Source organism: Nestor notabilis, unplaced genomic scaffold, assembly GCF_000696875.1.
Source record: "Nestor notabilis isolate BGI_N333 unplaced genomic scaffold, ASM69687v1 scaffold4079, whole genome shotgun sequence".
Lineage (NCBI taxonomy): Eukaryota > Metazoa > Chordata > Aves > Psittaciformes > Psittacidae > Nestor > Nestor notabilis.
The window spans coordinates 21,084-41,110 of NW_009944967.1; the positions used below are offsets into that span (position 1 = coordinate 21,084).

Consider the following 20,027-nt stretch of genomic DNA (forward strand, 5'->3'; position numbering starts at 1 on the left):
AGCTTAACCACAATTACAGAATGGCTTAAAGACTCTTGGACACAGATAGTGGTGGCACTGGTCAGAAAATGAACTGCACTGCAATCAAGGGAATCTTTGTAGCTTCAGTATTTCCTGCAAGGGGGAAATCTTTCAGGTGAAACAGCTTTCTCAGTCATTCATTGTGTGTTTTACAGCCTGTGTATGCTTTGCCCACATGGGCTATTTCAAGGGCAGCTTCAAAAAGCCCACGCACAAGGCTTGTGACTTGTCTCCTGATTGCTCATGGTGTGCCGAGTTCTCTGTCAGTTCATATGTAGCCAGGGGGTCTGCACAGAATACATGAACCAAGTCTGGGGTCTGACTGTGCCATAAGCTCCCCACAAGAGACATAGAATCACAGAATCCCAGACTAGTTTGGGTTGGAAGGGACCTTAAAGCTCATCCAGTTCCAACCCTTTACCACAGGCAGGGACACCTTCTGCTAGACCGTGTTGCCCAAGACCCATATCTGCTTCTTTTGAAGAAAGAAAATGCAAGAGGGATGAAAGAGAAGAAAGTCATCGGGTATCTGAATGGCACTATCCACAGAAGAACTGAATAATAGTATTTCCAACTCTTATATTAGTAAAAAATCAGAACAAAAAGTGACATCTTAAAAATTCAGAACATGTAATTTTAATAATCATACAGAATATTAGAAACCATCCTGCCTTTTCCAAATAGCCACCAACTGGCCATTGTTCTGAATTCTAGTTGTTGAATTAGGTGAATTTCCATTTTTCAAAAGCTCCTGGGTTATTTCAGTTGTTTTACCACACACCAAAACCATCCTACTGAGGTACATTTGCTGTACTTTAAATTGATAGATACCTAATTAGGCAGAAGCAGAGAGCACATGTGGCCTGAGAAGAGGAATGAAAAAGGCAGGTTTCTGATGTTCCCTGCCTCCTTTCTCCCCTTGGGAAAGCTGACTGTGATTAGCCTTCTGTGTCCTGGGTGAGGCGTACGGTCAAGGAAGAATTACTGGGCTTCATAGAAGTGTAGGAGCATCTGCACAAGAGGACTTTATCACTAGTTCCTTAATATCCCCCTGCTCTGGTAACCTGGCTGTGTTTCCACTTCTCTAGCTGAATTGCCTTTTCAAGGACAGTCTTTAGAACTGTTTCCATGGGGATGGGGTATGGCAAGTACTAGGTGGGTGAGATTCACTTGCAAGGGATATTGAATAATGCAGTTTATGTATACACATGCATGCTCTCACACATACACTGGGTGAAGCTGCATAGCTGCTCTTGTAGTCACAGCTGCAAAAAAAAAAAGCCCATTACTTTCTAAATAAATTCCAAATTATTAATGTTTATGTTTGTTGTGGCTGCTTACTGATTTCCTCTCATTCTATTAATGTCTATTCTTTCATAGGTTAAAATAGCAGCATGTTATTAAATTTGCAGAAACATTCACTTAATAAAAAGCTTCTGGATTAAGTTAAGAACGTGAACTGTGGGACATCGGAAGTATTGTAACAGTGTTAAATGAAGATTGTGTCTTTGTTAGTGTTCCTGTATCAATAGCATATGCCAATACCTTTTAATACACGTTTGCTGGAGAGGTAGAGGAGCTGTCAATGTTTTCCTACCCTTTTGCAGAGATCTGTCTGGTTTGCAAGAAGGAATATGATGCTGCTTCCAGAACATGTTAATATTGTTGAGATGAAAGGCACCAGGGTAACATATCATGTTAAATATAAAACACATCCTGTGAAAACAGACTCTTTTGTCTGTCAAAATACTTCCTTGTGTATAATAGAGGCATGTGGTAATTTGAAGCTTGTAAGTCTTTGTCTTTAAAACAAGCAAACAAAACCTACATGGATACTGCAAACAGTTTCTATACTTAAGAAAATTGTTGTTTATAGGCTTAAATTTACTTAAACGTCAAGCTGCTATTTCTTTACCCATATGTTGGGTGTTTGGAATTTCAGGGCTTGCAATATTTAAGCTGCCTGAATTGCAGAGGCTATGTGGGATATATAAGAACCATATTTATTATGTGTTGGGAGCACAGGCAGCATGAAGAGCTGGATTAGGGAAGTGGACTTCAGGATCTACACACACGCAGACCTGCTGAATATACAGTTAAGTGTTGCAGTTGCAAGGAATTCAGTCTGAAACTGAACACTGGAGAAGAGAAGGCTCTGGGGAGACCTTAGAGCAGCTCCAGTGCCTAAAGGGGCTACAAGAAACCTGGAAAGGGGCTTTGGACAAGAGCCTGTAGGGACAGGACAAGGGGAATGGCTTTAACCTGCCAGAGGGGAGACTGAGATGAGCTCTGAGGCAGAAGTTCTTCCCTGTGAGGGTGCTGAGGCGCTGGCACAGGGTGCCCAGAGAAGCTGTGGCTGCCCCATCCCTGGCAGTGTTCAAGGCCAGGTTGGACACAGGGACTTGGAGCAACCTGCTCTAGTGGAAGGTGTCCCTGCCCATGGCAGGGGCTTGGAACTGGGTGAGCTTTAAGGTCCTTTCCAACCCAAACCGCTCTGTGGTTCTGTTGTTTCTGCTGAAACCAAGTAAGTGGTTTGGGGGTATTTTGGTCACCTTAGGCAGTATAAGCCTGGTGTGCTGCCTAGGATCATACAGGAGTTTCACCTGGAAAAATGCCCTGTTACCACGATGGCCTAGAGCATTTGGTAAGGCTTCTGGTGGTACATCAGGGCTTCTGTTGTTGTTGCAGAAAGTGGCAAAGTACCTGTTGGAAGTTGGTGTGGTAGGTAGGGCACAGTGCAGGTTTGTCTGTGTTGTGCTCCCATGCTTGTGGGGGACATGGCTTTCCCAGTGTCCCTATCCCACCTGGGTGATGGAGTGGCAGGGCCCCCCCCGGGGGGTGGAAGCTATCCTGGGAGAGCAATGGTGAGGACGGGCGTATTTCAAACCCAGCCTCATCAGGCAGCAGGCTGTGGTGTATGAAGTGTTACTCATCTCATATGCATGCAAAGTGGGATGAAGATCCTTATGCTGGTTTTCCTAACTCCACACACAGAGTCCTCTGACACTATGACTTACCAGGCTGTGAAACCTGCTTCCTCAGCAAGCTCTGCTGTTTATCCTACTTAGTTACTCTCCTGCTGTACGCTAGCCAGACGATGGGTTGTGGTCAAACCAGCTGGCACTGGGAAAGGAGCACTGGGAGAAGATCTGCTTCATGTTGTAGGAGTGTTTGTGTTCTTAAAGGAATTTTTTTCAAGTTGGTATGGGCATGAAAGAGCATTCCTGAGACGGGGAGACTCACAAATGCCACCACTGAGACAAAGAATGTCATGCACGTAAGAACTAAATGTTTTTGCTCTATTTGAATTGAACAATACTTTATTCTTAAGAATGCTTCTCTGTATTTATTGTTCTTCAGGTATGACCAAAAGGGATAAAAAAGGTCATTAACTTCAGGTGACCTTGTACTGAAAGTGAGGACCTGCAGGAGAAAGGTGTGATTCTCTAGTGAGAGATGTGAGGGGAGAGGAACAGTGTGACAAATAGTAGGGGGGAGTGCAGGTAAATGCTGCAAGTGTACCAGCATTTGATGAATACTTTGCTTTACTCTACTGACCATGAACACACGACAAAATACTTGATGGAAGTTGGTTAATAGGCCAGGAATTCAGTTTTCATCCCTTTAAAATTAGATGCATCTGAGAAGTAATTCTGTTAAACTACCTTTTTTTCCACTTGCTACAATAAGGAGAAAAATGATAGGATTAAGTGACGAAATGCACGATTCTGAGCTTCAAAGTGGTAAATAGAGACTGACTGATACAGTACCAATGCATGAGAGAGACTTTAAGAACTACACTTTGGCAGCTTAACATGTGGGATAAGCCCCAGTAGATGGTAGGGTGCAGAAAGCTGTTAGGCCAGGTCAAATAAACTTTGTGGTACGTAGTTGTTCGGTGCAATTCTATAGACTTCTTTATATTTCTAGGAATTATTTGGACAGGACATTGACAGATAAAGTTGTACTAAAATTAGCTTAAAAAAGAGGCAAGAAATATTGACATATTAGTTGTAGAGAGATACCAGATGGGCAGTGAGAAATGTGCTTCTGGGAGAACAAAATGACATTTATTGAGCAGGAATAGGAATGAGATAGAGAGGAATATAGCAAATGTTTATGTAACTATAAATCACAATCAAATATGAGAAGGAAGAAATCAGGGAAGGGATGTAAGAAAGCTGATAAACTGTGAGGATATTTAGCTGGGTTGTCAGGATTTTTGATAGGGTAATATAATGTAAACTAGTACATCTTCGTATTCTAAGAGGAAGGTGTCAGAAGCTGCTAATGTAAATGATGATCAGCGTTTACCATTTTGTAGTCACAGTGTAGGGCTGGATAAAGGGAATGAAAACTGGCTGGGTGTGTAGGCTCAGATTGTCATGGTCAGCGGGTCAGTGTGGATGGAGTAATGGGAAAGGGGGAAAACTTTTTAGCTTATCATCACTTGTGGTTGATGTCCAACATGGTAGCACACCTTTTGGGCCCTTCTCAATGGATCAGTTAAACCCAGGATTAACCAGAAGGTCCCGCCCCTGCAGCAGAAGTGCTTGTCCCCAGTACTGGGGAAGTATTTCACCTTAGAACACCCTACCTGGCTGCAGAGTGGTCTCTGAGATAGAAGGACATATGTGAAAGAAGAGTGAGGGGAGAAAACTATCTTAAACCTCAGATTCCTTCTCACGTGGCAGTATTAGAACTAGAGGGCAAAGGAGTCTGTACTCACAGCACTGCTGCTTAGAAAAGATCATTTCAGCTTTCATGTGGAGGTTTCTGATGTCCCCAGAGCTCCCTGAATATCTGCTCTATAATTCAAGAGCTGCTTCTTCCTCACTGCCTCACCTGCCTGCTTGATTGCAAAGCTTCCGGTTAAATATGGTGCAGTCCGTGCTCCTGTGATACCCAAGGTGACAAAAGAAAATGGGGTTAAATACAATGCCTTCTGACAATTTATGGGTTTACAAAGTGAGAAGCAGGGATTAAATAATACCAGTATATTATTTATTTCCTTTATCTACACTCTGACGTGTCAGTCAGTTCCAACTGATGATAGACACTGATTGACAGTGCTTTTGCCAGCAACAGAAGAGGAAGCTTCCCTTAAGAGCCACTAGCACGGGCTCTATAGAGTAATACAGCATCAATCATTCCTTTTGTGAAACAACTTCACCTGAGCATGAAATTGTTCACAGATTAGGATAGAGCCTGGTACGAGTAAGGTACTGGGCTGGGGCAAGTGAACCACAGTTTACTTCAGTGCTGGCTGAATCTGTGTTCTGGCAAATGTAGTGCCTGAAATAGGGTTTTTAGGCAAAGGTAACTACTGAGTATGTTGATTTTTTTCTGGTTCTATCAGCACTTTAACTGGTTCAACTGTGTTTAGACAAAACTGCCACAGGTTGGTTTTCACAATGTTTGTTTTATGGTATTTAGTAAGAAATGTAAAAGTGTCAATTCCTATTATCAGATATGTTTGCGAATGTAAAACGTACACACACAATCCCCTAAAGCAAAATGACATCAAAAACCTAAAAATCAAAACACAACAGTAACAGTGTTTCCTCAGTGCTGGATTAATTCGTTTTTAGAAAGAAATTGACTCCAGGGTCTGTGATACGATTTTATGCAGGTAGCTGATTTTATTTTATCTTTTCATACTGCTGTCTCGGGTTGTAGAAGGATAACAGCATTTTTTAAAGGTAGGGTATACATCTGTGTTTAGTGCGAATTTATTCAGCTCCAAGGAGCATCAGTTGAGGCAGATGAAGTATTTCAGTAAATAAGGAGTCCATTTAGTCTCAACATTGTTGTTGCAAATGCTTGTTCAATAAAACACTGAAATAGGGTTTTATTCTCGTACCTCACTTCACCTTAAGTAAACATAAAAGTTATCCTAAGCTCCTAAATACTTTGCTCCTAAATCCTGACACCTCTGATGGCACTGAAGATGCATACCAGTCGATTTATCTTTCCTGTGTCCACTCCTTGTTACAATTCCCTTGTGGTGTGTGTTGTGAACATAGTGTCAGGTCTGAATGTCCAGTAGTGGCTGAATCCTTACCATCAGTTTTTAAAGGCAGTGGGATGTCATCATAGTCTTTTGAGTTACGCAACAAAAGGGCAAGGCTTGGACAACAATTGTAAAGAATTTAATGGGAAAAGATCATTAGTTAGCATATAGACCTTAAGATCATCTAGTTCCAACCCGCTGCCATGGGCAGGGACACCTCACACTAGACCAGGCTGCTCCAAGCCCCTGTGTCCAACCTGGCCTTGAACATTGCCAGGGATGGAGCATTTATGACTTCTCTGGGCACCCTGTGCCAGCGCTTCAGCACCCTCACAAGGAAGAACTTCTGCCTTAGATCCAATCTGAACTTCCCCTGTTTCAGTTTGAGCCCATCAGCCCTTGTCCTATCCCTACAACAGTCCCTGATGAAGAGTCCCTCTGCAGCAGCCTTGTAGTCCCCTTCAGACACTGGAAGCTGCTCTGAGGTCTCCACGCAGCTTCTCTTCTCCAGGCTGAACAGCCCCAATGTTCTCAGCCTGTCTCCCTATGGGAGGTGCTTGACCCCCTGCTCATCCTCGTGGCCCTCCTCTGGACTTGCTCCAACAGCTTCATGTCCTTGTGATGCTAGGGACACCAGAACGGTACACACTACTGGTGCCCCAACATATATACAGCACCACTAGTGTTTGCTCCTGTTTTTGAAAGGAGAAGGCAAGAAAAACAAAGCTAGATTTGATAGGAGTACCCACTAATTTTGTAGAAATTTAATTTTATAGAAATGAAAATCTGAAGAGAAAAAACCCTTAGGAGATACTTGTAAGATTTTAGATAAAGGAATGCAACTGCACTTGGAGTAATTGGACTGTGAAATGCTCATCTCCCTGATTTATGATACGAGTGACTTACTCATAACCATCTATGAGCCTCTTTGTACTGAATGCTGAGGTGTCCCATCTCCTGTCTCCCTCTGAAGACTGTGCTTTGCTTTCGGTTGGTTTTGATGTTAGTTCTTTTGTTTTCCTCCCCAGCTTTGATGCACTCCCTGCTGACTGTCAGCTACTACTGCTGCAGCGATATCCCTCTGCACAGATTCAAGTGACCTGGGTTCCTTGAAGGCTCCCCAGTTGCAAGCAGTGTGTTTGTATGTGTACAACTGTGGCTTTCTGACAGCACCAGTAGTGTGTAGAATACTAATACACATACTAAGTGTTAAATATAGCATGAGGCACAATTGTGACTGCATTGATAGGAGCCTAGGAAAAATTTGGCCATCATTTTAAGATAATGAATTAACTTAGCATTTGCTGTAAAGGGACATAGTACTACCCTGAGCTCTACTTCTTTAAGAGAACAAGTGAAGTGTCGCCAGGGACAGTTTAGCAAAGACATGAGAGAAACAAAAGGTGTGTGTGGTGATGGTGTAGCACTGCCTGGGGCTAGAGTTGTGTTAGATGCCCATCCTGATGGAAAAGAATAAACTGCCTGAGAAGAAGAGGCATCTAAAAGAAATGAGCACTGAACCCTTAGAGAGTAAATAGTCATCGTGGCACGTGCCTGCTGAGAGAATTTGGTTCTTACTAAATGTAGTGGGGGAAAAGATATGTGTTGGGAGAAGGAGAGAGGGAACAAGGGCAGATGTGGGAACCACTTCTAGTAATCATTCTGGTGACTTTGAACATCAAATTGAAAATGAGTGAATGGGAGAAGAAATTCAGTCAGTCAGCCTGTGACTCCTCATTGTGTTAGTAGCCAAGGAATAAAAAACTGTCAGGTTCTGCACAGATTAAAGGAGCTTTACCCCCACCCCAGCCTCTGATGCACATCTGGCAGATCTAAAGAGAGCAGAGGCAGGAATTCTGTCTGTATTTCAGCCTCCGAATAGGAGAAGCCCTTAGTCCACCAGTGTTGTAGCTTAGAGGGCATTTCTGGAACTTGTATTTGCAGCTGACCTCCGTATCCCAAGGAAACTCCCATCCCAACAGACCAGGCTTGGATTTGACTGGGAGTGGAAAAACAGAAGTTGTGGCTGGTGAAAATGGCGTCTCTGAAAGGCTGGGAACTTGCACATCAGAACTTGTTCACCTGCTCCCAGACTGTGTGGAAATCCAGATCTTGTGCTAAGCAAAATGTCTCAGTAGTTTGTATGTGTAGGTAGAAGTACAAAGGGTGAGTATAAAGCGTGCCTGGCTTGAAGAGTATCTGAAGGCATTCTCTCTGTGGAGGGAAGAAATGTTTTAAGGCTCTTAACAGTGGTCAAATGAAGATTAAAACCAATTTTAAGACAAATTGGTGATTTTCGTGGGCTGCTCTGAATCTAGGATGAGAGGTGAGATGGTGCAGAGAAGTGAGACAACTGGTTACGCAGCTGAGCAGAACACTGCTCCCCTGGGAAAAGCACTTTGTAGTGTGTGCTGCCTGCTCACTAGTCCTTGAAGGACGGAAGGCTCCAATGCCAAGTGGATAAAATGTAGCTTATTTTATGACATAGATGTAATTTGAATTAAGAGGGCAAGGATCAGAAGCCCTCATCTGTAGTACTGAAGGAGAAACTTTCTACCTGTCTTTGATAACTTGTGGTCAAAGTGCTGCTTCCCTGTGCAGCAGGAGAGTGATGTGAAGGAAATGGGATTTCTTTTGTAATTCTTAGGAACACTGTCTTTCCATTTCCCTTTTTTCCTGTGCAGGCAACTAGAATAGATATAACCTCTACTCTTTATTCGGAAAGATAAAAGGTAACATGGTCTAGGATGAGGTTTCCCTGCAGAGGGTTTGGAACTAAATGATTTTAAGGTCCCTTCCAACCCAAACCAGTCTGTGATTCTATGATTCTGTGGTTGAACATTAGGAAAACATCTATTTGTTCATCACCCAAGAAAGCAACAGAGCAAATGGGAGCCTCATCAGCTGACTTTGCCTTTGAACTTGTATGTGCCAGTTTGAAATGGAGACTGGTGTCAGGCAAGTGTAAGCTGGCCGCCAGCTGGTAGCTGGAGATGCTGCTTCAGAGAAGAAGTGCCGGCTTTCGGGGAGCCTGGTAGGGAGACTTCCTATACAGTCTCGGAGCTTGGTTTGCTGCATTGTAGCTGACTAATGCATGTTGCGTCATAGAACCACAGACTTGTTTGGGTTGGAAAGGACCTTAAAGCTCATCCAGTTCCAACCCCCTGCCATGGGCAGAGACACCTCACACTAGACCATGTCACCCAAGGCTCTTGGGTGGATTGCTGCTCATCCAACCTGGCCTTGAACACTGCCAGGGATGGGGCAGCCACAGCTTCTCTGGGCACCCTGTGCCAGCGCCTCAGCACCCTCATAGGGAAGAACTTCTGCCTTAGATCCAACCTGAACTTCCCTTGTTTCAGTTTGAACCCATCACCCCTTGTCCTATCACTACAGTCCCTGATGAAGAGTCCCTCTGCAGCGGCCTTGGAGCCCCCTTTACACACTGGAAGCTGCTCTGAGGTCTCCACGCAGCTTCTCTTCTCCAGGCCGAACAGCCCCAATGTTCTCAGCCTGTCTTTGTATGGGAAGACACCCAAAACATTGACTGTAATTACATATTCATTATGCAAACTGTTGCAGATTAATTAATACAAGCCGCTAGAAAAACCTGAATATGCATGTGTATATTTTGGAACTTACAGTTCAGTACAGTGTTCTTTGACAGAATTAATGTTAGTGACAGACGTGTTGGGTATCTCTGGAGTATTCTTTGCTGCCTTTGTGTTTAGAGGCAAACTGAAATGCAGCCACTTGAAAAGGAAAATGAAATACAAAGTGAGATTCAGTCAAACAGCAGGAGCTCTCTCGTCTGCAGATCCTTATTGCTATGTTGCACATAATCCTAATAGCTGAGTGCCATCAGTTGTGACTTAAGGGATGTGAATAAATTCTGTTAGTTGTACTTCCCACTCTTCCAACCTTTCCCCAAATGGGAAATTTTTTGTGCTTGGTCTTTCTTTTGTTGCTTGATTTACTTGCACGTATTTTTTATATATATATATATACACATACACACACACACACACACCCCTATAAATATGTACTTCTAAATACATTACTTTCCCTCCTTCGGAAGTAATGCTGGCAGCAGTAAGTGCACAAGTGCACACACATTCTCCCTCTTTCTCCCTCCCACTCCCTCATCTGTGTTTGTTAAGGGAAATGATGTTGCATGGGGAAGAAGAGGGAACGTTTGTGATGGCTGTGTGTTCAGTTAGCCTCTTGGAAGTGATTTTTGTCCCTTTGGAGGTGAGTCTCACTGAATGAGGATCGGTACTGTTGGCTGCTGTCCTCTCTGTAGAGCATTGTTACAATCTTCTTGCACCAAGCCATTTGAACATCCTGAAGGTACAGTCTAAAACTTTCAAAATGAGGGTGCTTTGAACATGAACTTGTACCTCCTGAATTCCAGCACTACAAACTCTCAGTGTGTTGAGACTGGATCTGATGTCAATCATCCTGCTCACAGTAATAATCCAGCTGAAGTCATGGAAATAAACCAGAGCCTACTTTTCCCTTTGCCTATGTAATTTTCCTCAAGCCAGGCACATCAAGTTGCTTACCAGTGTTGTGCAGCACTTCGCCTTCATGTGAAACTCATGTTTGACTTCCAAGGGGAGAGTGTGGAGTGTAGACTTTTGGCTGCCAAGTCCTATGGACAGTCTCTTTTGCCATTTGACTCCTGATAGAAACTAGAACAGCCTTTGGCAGGTGGTGTGTGAGGGCTTTTATTTGTTACAGCCATCAGAGGGATGTGCATTGCTTTCTTTTCTGTTCTGCCTGGTTTCCTCTGGAAATGAGGCTTTTTCTGTCATGCTGTCTCTCTGCCAGCCTCTCCAGCCCAATCCTATTGACTTTCCGAGTCATTGGCCCGTTTTAGTCCTATTTAACAGCGAGGCAGATGCCTTGATGATATTAAGGTTCTACCACTGTAATGCATGTTGGCAGCCAGATAGAGAAGAGAGATGTAATTAACGCCTGTATTGATGAAAAGGCTTCAGTGTGTGCTCAGCTTTTTCTGGGTATCAGGCTTTATTAGCTCTGTTGTGAAGGAAACTGCCTGGTTTTATATTGTGTAAGCATTATTTTAGTGCCTTTAATAGACGGCTTTGCTTCTGTGGTTTATCACACTGTCATTCATGAGAAACCTAATGAAGGTTCAAATGCCATTGAGCGTGCTGATGTTGAATGTGCAGACTGATACTACCAAATATCAGTGTTACTAGTTCTGGGAGATAACAGAGCTGCATGAGAACGAAGTCTCTTCTTTCTCTGCTCTTCCTGACCTTCACTCCTTAGCTGTTCTCATTTTGGGTAGGGAGGAGGAGCAGCATCTGCTGCCTGGGGTCTCCAGCCTGAAGCAAAGGTTGCAGCATCTTGGTCTGCTCACACTTCTCTGTGCCAGAAATCCTCCTCCTGTCATCTAGCAGTCACCTTCACCAGCTTCTCTCCTGGGATCCAGGTTTCCTGCCTGGCCTCTGTGCAGCGGCATTGCACTGTATTGTTCCATTGCTGTGGAGCAGGATGGGTGCTGTGGATGGAGGAGTGATGTGGGAACAGCTCACTTCCTCTCCTGTTTCCCTAGAGAGATTGTCTATGTGGTACCATGGTAGGAGGGAGTAATGGAGAGTAATGGAACTACTCTAACCATCCCATTTAGTGTGTGGGATAGTTCTGTCAGTTTACACAAGAAGCCAGGTTGACTTGCAGCAGTCAGACTTCATTCTCTTACGTGATAATCTTACATTTTTCACCTTCAACATTCTGTAAAAATGCAGAAAAACAAGTGAAGTTTTGCCATCTGGACAAGAATCTTAAAGAAAGATTATTTACTTGAAGCTCCAAAGAATATTTACTTGGGTTTGAGCAGCTGCTGTAAGAAACCTTTGTACAGGGGGCAAACAACAGCAACATGCATTGGTTTCAAGTTTTAAATTTAGAAAAGTGGTGTATCAGGAATATGGTTAAATATGAAGTATATGCAAGTTCAAAAATGGTGCTTTAGAGCACTGCCTTAATTGCCCTTTAGACTTGAGATTTAGAATTGACCTGTCAGACTTTAATAAAATGGGCTGTTTGTATTGTGAGTTATGAATCTGAGGCAGAAGTTGCAAGTAAGAAGATGTATAGGCCAGCAACGTGACTCTTTAGCATTCCAGGCTTGGCTCGTGAGGATGCTTATAGATGATCTTGCTTAAGTTCCTAAATAAGTATGCAGTAAGAGTATTCCTTTTTTTTTTTTCCCCTCTAGCAAAATACTTCAGCATTAATTTAAGCATAAGTCAGCATGTCGAGACCCTTCCGTCCTGCACAATTTAAAGGTACCACAAGATACAGCTTGCTTTATCTCTTGTGGTGCGTTTAAATTCTGTTTAGAGTTTTGTGCTACTCTAGTCTGATAAGTGGTTCTTATCAACAACTGGAAATAGTAAGGTAGACACCACCAATTTTGAGAAATGGAAAGCATGAATGTATGTTCTATATATATGAATATATAAACTTATGTTTCACATGGTTTTCATGAATTAGGGGGTTTTTTTTGTCTCTTAATGTAGATCCTAGTTGTACATGCCAGGAACTGTGTGATGTAGACGTGTCTACTTTTACAACTGTTCTTTCTGCATGTGTTTTATTACTTTTACCATGGAATATATATTGCCTAATTTGTAAAATATCAAAAGCACTGTAAAATGGGAGATAGCAAATGACTAAATACCATACACACACACAGAGCTCCATAATTATTATTTCTTAATAAATGAGTTCTCCTGCTGGAATACAGAAAACTTGAGGGGGTCTGCAACAATTCACAAATAATTGACAGTTGGCTTAGTATTGGTCCTAAATAGTAAACCACCCAATCTCTCTGAAATGAAGTATGTGATTAACCACCCTTAACAAATTGGAGTTATTATGAATAATATAACCCTGTGGGTCAGAACAAAGCAAACTTGACACTTCTGTTTTCAAACCTGCTCATCAGTAGATTTTCTACTACTGTGCACCAAGCCTTTTGACTTTCCTAGACAGAGTTTTCATTTGTAAAGTGTTCTGAAAGCAGCCCTGAAGTCTCAAATGATGCTGTGACTATGCCCAGCTGGAGTACCTGGAGCAGCTCTCCTAAGGCTTCCCTTGCTGAGCTGAGTGAAAGGAGATTGTGTTCCCTGGTTCGTGACTTAGAGCATTTAGATGAATCGCCCATGGGTAACTTCAGGGAGTACAGGAGGTTTTGCTTCCCATTCTACATTTAGAATATACATTTCTGCCATATATTTCACACCTGCACAAGTTATTTGAAGAGTGTAACATGAAGATGTGGAAAGAGAAAGGCGAAGGGCAGATTTCCCATTGAAATTTGCTTTGTTCTTTTGCTTTTCATTCTAGTGAAATGAAGCAGAAGTTGGATGAAGAGGGTAACAAGTGCAGCATCCTTTCCAAGCAGCAGAAGTTCAACGAGCACTGCTGCATTCGCTGCTGTTCTCCTTTCACATTCCTTATCAACAGCAAGCGGCAGTGCCAGGACTGCAAGTACAACATCTGCAAGAGCTGCAGTTCTTACCAGAAGAAGGAGAAGGCTTGGATTTGCAGCGTCTGCCAGCAAGCAAGGTATGGGTTTATTGTTCAGCAACCTGTGTAAAGCAGCTGTGTCCTGACCTGAGCTTTTCCTTTTATTTGTCAGTAGTTAGCACTGGCGGGCTAGGACATTAAGTACCTGTTTGTGTAGGGGTTGATTTGTTCCTGAGGTTTGACGTGCCTGGTGTCTGTAGAGGTTAATTTGTTCGGAGAGTGTTTGGTTACCTGGTGCACTTGCCAGGCTTGCTTAGCTGGACCAGTGAATCAGCAAGCAGTAATTGGATTCAGCTTGAGCAGGGCTGGGGTCTGAAATGCCTGAGTAACTCATGAGACCTCAGCACAGATGGTGGGAAGGCAGTTAACCAGTTTGCAACAAATCCCACTGATGGGTGGGGAGTGGAAGGAAAACTCTTGGTGAATGGATCATCCAGCTGTGACTGTGTTTTGGAGTGCTTTTTGAAATGCTAGCTTATTGGCAGGGATGCTTTGGCCTTACTGGCAAGTAAGCAGTGGAAATAGCAGTGCAGCCTGTTACCATCCTTAACATCTGTTAAGAATATGGTGCCAGGCTTCCATTTGTAGAGGGTGTCAGGTTTTACTATCTCTCCCTTTTGAGACTACCAGCTCCACAACGTTTAAAGACAGCACCAAAAAACCAAAGAAAACTCAAGCAAATACGTAATAGCAGCAAAGGGGCCATTCCTTGGGTGGTGACTATGATAGTCCTTCTTGTCTGCACTGCAGGCCAGGTTCCAAAAGCAGCCTTAGCTGTGGTGATGTAGCACTGACCAAGGCCCACTTAGATGTGAAATAACTTGATTCCTAGTAGTTTAATTTTAACCATTTTTGACTAAAGCAGCTGAGCAGATGTGACAAAGATGGCAGCTTATTCTTCATGGTTCCCTTCAGTGGAGAACACAGGATGAAGACAAGAGCCAAGTCCCTTTTCAATGCTTTATGACATTCCAGTGCTTGCCAAAGACTCCCACTTATTCCCCATCAACACCCACATGAAGTTTCTGTGGTACAGTATCTGTGAATGAAGTGTGTTCCCTTTGACACAGGGCCTTAAAGGATCCCGGATGGATGATGCCATGTTTCCGAATGGCAACCTTCGTACCTGAATGAGGTTGTATTCTCCGGGGCACCTGCTCCGTCTCTGCCTGTTACCGTGGAAAACCTACACACACATCCCCTTTCCCCCAGTGGGGAGGCACAAGAACAACAGGAGCATCTTCTCCAGCAGCACAGGGAGCTGTGGAGCCAGTGCTTGTTTCCACTTCAGTCATTCAACCATTTCATTTTGCACCTCTTTCTTCCACTTCTCCTGAGTTCACCCATACAGGCAGCCAGGAGTGTGGATGCTGATGAACTGCACTTAAAATAGTTTTTGCTGACTCTGCGAAAAAAAGTCTCAGAAGAATTTCATTGCAGTAGAAAAATGTGTAGCTCTATTATAAAAATGCTATTTCTGACCCTGGAAGTCAGTGCTTTTCCCACAGTCCTGTGCAGACCTCAGAGTCACCCAGCCGTAACTCGGTTATAAACTCCATCTTTATTTATGAGACCTGACACATGGCTTGAGTTATTTTTCAGTGAATAAATTAACTAATGCTGCTGCAAATCATGTCATGATCGGGTTTATTGATTGGACTGTGTGACTTACAGATCCCTGTAGGGGAAGCAGGGGTTGGCGTTTGTCAGGGGCTCCTGAGGTGTTTAGGTTTGGTTTGGGGGGGGCTTCTCTTTGGTTTTGAGGGGCTTTTGGTCTTAATTGTCAGTATTGCTGCCAGGGGGAAGCACCAGAGTGTGCACCTGCCTCCAATTTCCCAATTTTCCAGATCTAGCACACATTCTCCTTGTGCATTTTATTCTAGATTTATCTCAGGGTGCCATTATTAATGTTCTAGGGTTTTTTTTCTCACACATATATGTATCTTCTTAGTTCTAAAGTGTGTTATGATAAAACTGTATATTATTAATTTCAAGCTTTCAATTTGTTTATGGTGCATTTCTGGTTCTTCCAAAGCTTTATACCATGTCTCTTTGTCAGACACCCATGAGACAATGTGTGTAGGCAGCTTGCTGAGCTCTGCACCTCTGAAGTCCTCTTAACTAAGCAGATTCCAGGCACTGTTTCTTTATCCTCTGGATTAACACTTCTGGTGCCAGAGAGGGGGGTTTCTTTTCTCATTTATTAGGAACGGGGCATGCTTTTCCTTTGAGACCACTTCTATTGTCCAGTCTCCAACGAGCCACATTCCACAACACCCTGCTAGTGGCACTCTGCTTTCCAGTTTAATGCTTGTACTAAAACAAGTATTAGTGTAAGCCATTAAAATGCATATTTTTGCAGGTTTTCTAAACCAGTCATGTTTTCTTCTGGACTGTAGGAGGGGTATATAAAGTCCCATCCAAAATACGACACACAAACATCTGGCTGTCCACCTCAGCTTTTCATGACTTTTCATGATTCATGTGTGAATCCCCTTGCATTCTTAGTTCCCTTCTCCTGGTCTCACCATCTGCATATCAAAGGATTTGTGTCTGTTGTGAGTGGGAGCAATAGCACCTAATCCTTTTCTGCCTTCACATCCATCTGCTGGATGATTCTCCTGCTTGTTCCCAAACCACTCATTCATAGAGTCATAAAATGGTTTGGGTTGGAAAGAACCTTAGGATCATTCAGTTCCAACCCCTTTCCACTAGACCAAGTTGTTCCAAGCCTCTGTGTCCAGCCTGGCCTTGAACACTGCCAGGGATGGGGCAGCCACAGCTTCTCTGGGCACCCTGTGCCAGCGCCTCAGCACCCTCACAGGGAAGAACTTCTTCCTTATATCTAACCTGAACTTCCCCTGTTTCAGTTTGAACCCATCACCCCTTGTCCTGTCGCTACAGTCCTTGATGAAGAGTCCCTCTACAGCAGCCTTGTAGCCCCCTTCAGCCACTGGGAGCTGCTCTGAGGTCTCCACGCAGCTTCTCTTCTCCAGGCTGAACAGCCCCAATGTTCTCAGCCTGTCTCCCTATGGGAGGTGCTTGAGACCCTGCTCATCCTCGTGGCTTCCTCTGGACTTGCTCCAACAGCTCCATGTCCTTCTGATGCTGGGGACACCAGAAATGGACTCAATATTCAGGTAGTGAGAGTTTAACACCTAGAGGCCTCTTGCTTAGCTCCTTTGGGCCAGGCTGTGAGTAATGGGACATCACCTGGTCTGCATGAAGTCCTTATTCTGCTTCATGAGATCTGCTTTGTTGTTTTTGGTCCTTTGGCAATAACAGTTATTAAGAGACAGAGACCCAGGCACTGCTCTTTTGCTCCTTAATCATAGAATGGTTAGGGTTAGAAAGGACCTTAATGATGTTAACTAATGAAAAACCACAGCCATGCTACATAGACTCTGACTACGTGCAGTCAAAGTGGTGTTCTGAGTGGGTCCCCAAAATTGTCACACTGGTTGTTTGCAGCACAGATTTATTTGAATGTGGAAGAGAACTGTTTTTGTTTGCTTGCTTTCATACTCCATATCTCACTGCTGCTTTAAAAACAAGAAAGCAAGTAAGTTGTGACAGGAGGAGGGGTGATGGTTTTAAATTAAGAGGGAGATTCAGGCTGGATGTGAGGAAGAAATTCTTTACAATGAGGGTGTTAAAGCCCTGGCAAAGGCTGCCCAGAGCAGTGGTGGATGAACCGTCCCTGGAGACATTCCAGGCCAGGCTGGATGTGGTTCTGGGCAACCTGGTCTAGTTGAAGATGTCCCTGCTCATTGCAGGGGGTTGGACTGGATGAGCTTCGAAGGTCCCTTCCAACCCAAACCATTCTGTCATTCTATGATATAATTTATCTTCATAGGCTCTCAATCCAGAGTTATTTTGAATGCTCTTTACATTTTCTTTTGAGTTTCTTGTGGTGCCTAGTTGAAAGGTAGGTAGTTGAAACTAAACTCTAACAATTTGAATCAGTAGCAAATGTCATTGTCTTACTGGAACTTGAAAAATGACTGGAATGAGATTAATTAGATATTCATTACTTTTTTTTTTAATGTACATTGCAGTGAGACTTGAGGAAATTTTATTAAGGTCTAGTCCACCTGCAGTGCCCAGTGTGTTCAGTGCGTATCAGGATTAAAGCTGATTTAAAAATGGAGCAATGCTTCTGATAACATGAGAATTGCAACACGAAATAAAGCTCAATGGGCAGACAGAACACCCTCCAAGTAGGCTGGAGCCTTACCAACCCCAGGAACAGTCCTAAATCATAGAACCACAGAATGGTTTGGGTTGGAAAGGACCTTAAAATCATCCAGTTCCAACCCCCTGCCATGGGCAGGGACACCTTCCACAAATCAAATCTTTCTATTTCAGCTGGTTTTGTTTGGAGGGCCCATTCACTGTAATGTGCTTTAATGTCAGCAGAACAGAGTGTATTTTTATGGAAACATGGTAAAATTGATGGTAGATGTGATTTGAGCCTGCCAAGAGATACATCTCTTCTGCTTAGCTGATGCAAGGTGTAGTGTAAAACTCTCTTCAGTCTCTATAGGGAAGCAAAAATACAAACCACCACAAGTTGGCAAAACCTGGGGATGCTACTTGATAACTGAACCTTGTGTTTGCTTGTTGATACATTTGACTGTAACGAAACAGTTGGTTGCAGGGTGTCATTGTGGAAAGCTAATGAAGACCTAGAACTGCTTAGCAATCTTGTTTTGCTTTCAAACAGCCTCAGCCATCTGGTCAAAAGAAGCTGAAAGATCTTTTCAGTAGCCTGCTTCAGCCCCAGCTTGGAGCTTTGTGTGTACTTTGTGAGAGCTGCTTATTTCTGCTGTCTGAGGTCCTTGTCTGACATGAGAGAATTTCTACAGAACTTGGAAGCTGAGACTTTGTCATGTAAATGTCAGGAAACACGTTTTTCCTTCTGAGATAGGATTGTATAGGAACAATTCTTGTTCCTATACAATCCTGTCACTTGCTGTTGGCAGAGGAGAAAAGATGAAGTTTTAGCTCTGCCCTGTGTTGTCTTCACTCAATCTGTATGGGTCTTGTTCTTACCTTGGGGCTGTAGGAGGAGTATATGGAGTCCCATCCTCTGAATGGTCTTTCATATTGTAGTTAAAGAATTTTCTAATTGTCAGTAAGCAGCAGTGACAATTATTTTCCTCATCTTTATGTCCCTGTAGAAATTGATGAAATTCCTTCAAAAAATGCCTGCTGCTCTGTTCCCATGTTCTTCCTCCTCTTTCTTCCACCACTGTATCTCTGTTTTGTATCCTGTCTCTTGATCTCCTTTCCCCATACATGCTTTACATCACACAGACACCATATCCTTTTGCTTACAGAACCCATAAAGGGCAAGGACAATAGCTTGAATTTTGCATAAGAGCCAGGAACAGTCTTTGGTTTATTCAGTTGTTCCCTGGCTGGAGATGTTGAGAGGGAACTGTGCAAACTGATTGCTTGGGCAGGTTGAGCTCTGCTGGGTTTTTTGCTATCCTGATCCGTCTTAATTATTTCTGAAGCATGCACTGTGAAGAATTCCAATGCTGCTAGACAGAATAAAGATGTACTTGCATAACATAGAGCAGACTGCAGTGCTGCACTCAGCTTTAGGAAAAGTATCTAAAAGTAGAATTGAAGAGGAGCGTAGCAAAGAGGGGTCTATTAAACAGCTAAATACAAGTGCTAACGAGGCGCTTTCCTAGCTTGAAGGAGCCTCACAAGTCAGCGTGTGGCTGGGTGCCTGGGGGACTGATGTGTGTTTTAGGAGCTCTGGATTCCAGTTTTAGCTCTTCACCTGATTGTCAAGTGATCTTGGGGAACTTTTAGGTTTCCCCATGTGCAGAATGGATTTAATGATTTAATGGATTTAATCCAGGCTCAGGAGGATCGCATCGCAAGTACACCAGGAGGCCTGTGTGGATGAACAAGGAGCTCCTAGACGAACTTCAGCATAAAAAGGAGGTCTGCAGAGGGTGGACACAAAAACGGGAAGCAAAAACAGGAAGCCTGGGAAGAATACAGAGAAATAGTCAGCAGCCAAGGATCAGGTTAGGAAAGCTAAAGCCACGGCAGAACTCAGTCTGGCCAAGGACATTAAGGGCAACAAGGTAAATTTCTATAGGTACATGGAGCCAGGCTGAGAGAGCTGGGCTGGTTCAGCCTGGAGAAGAGAAAGCTCCTTAAAGGGAGACCTAAGAGCAACTCCAGTGCCTAAAGGGGCTCCAGGAAACCCAGAGATGGGCTTTGGACAAGGGCCTGTAGGGACAGGACAAGGGGAATGGCTTTAACCTGCCAGAAGGGAGATTGTGATGAGCTCTTAGGCAGAAGCTCTTCCCTGTGAGGGTGCTGAGGCGCTGGCACAGGTTGCCCAGAGAAGCTGTGGCTGCCCCGTCCCTGGCAGTGTTCAAGGCCAGGTTGGACA

At 43.6% G+C, this 20,027-nt stretch overlaps 1 protein-coding gene across 1 annotated transcript; it reads left to right on the forward strand.

The window, feature by feature from the left end:
* Positions 1-13,424: 13,424 nt before the first annotated feature.
* On the forward strand, positions 13,425-13,642 carry MOBP (myelin-associated oligodendrocyte basic protein; the record flags this gene model as incomplete). Its single annotated transcript, XM_010022664.1, has 1 exon — positions 13,425-13,642. A coding segment is annotated over exon 1 (218 nt), but the record flags the coding sequence as incomplete, so codon positions are not given.
* Positions 13,643-20,027: the final 6,385 nt, after the last annotated feature.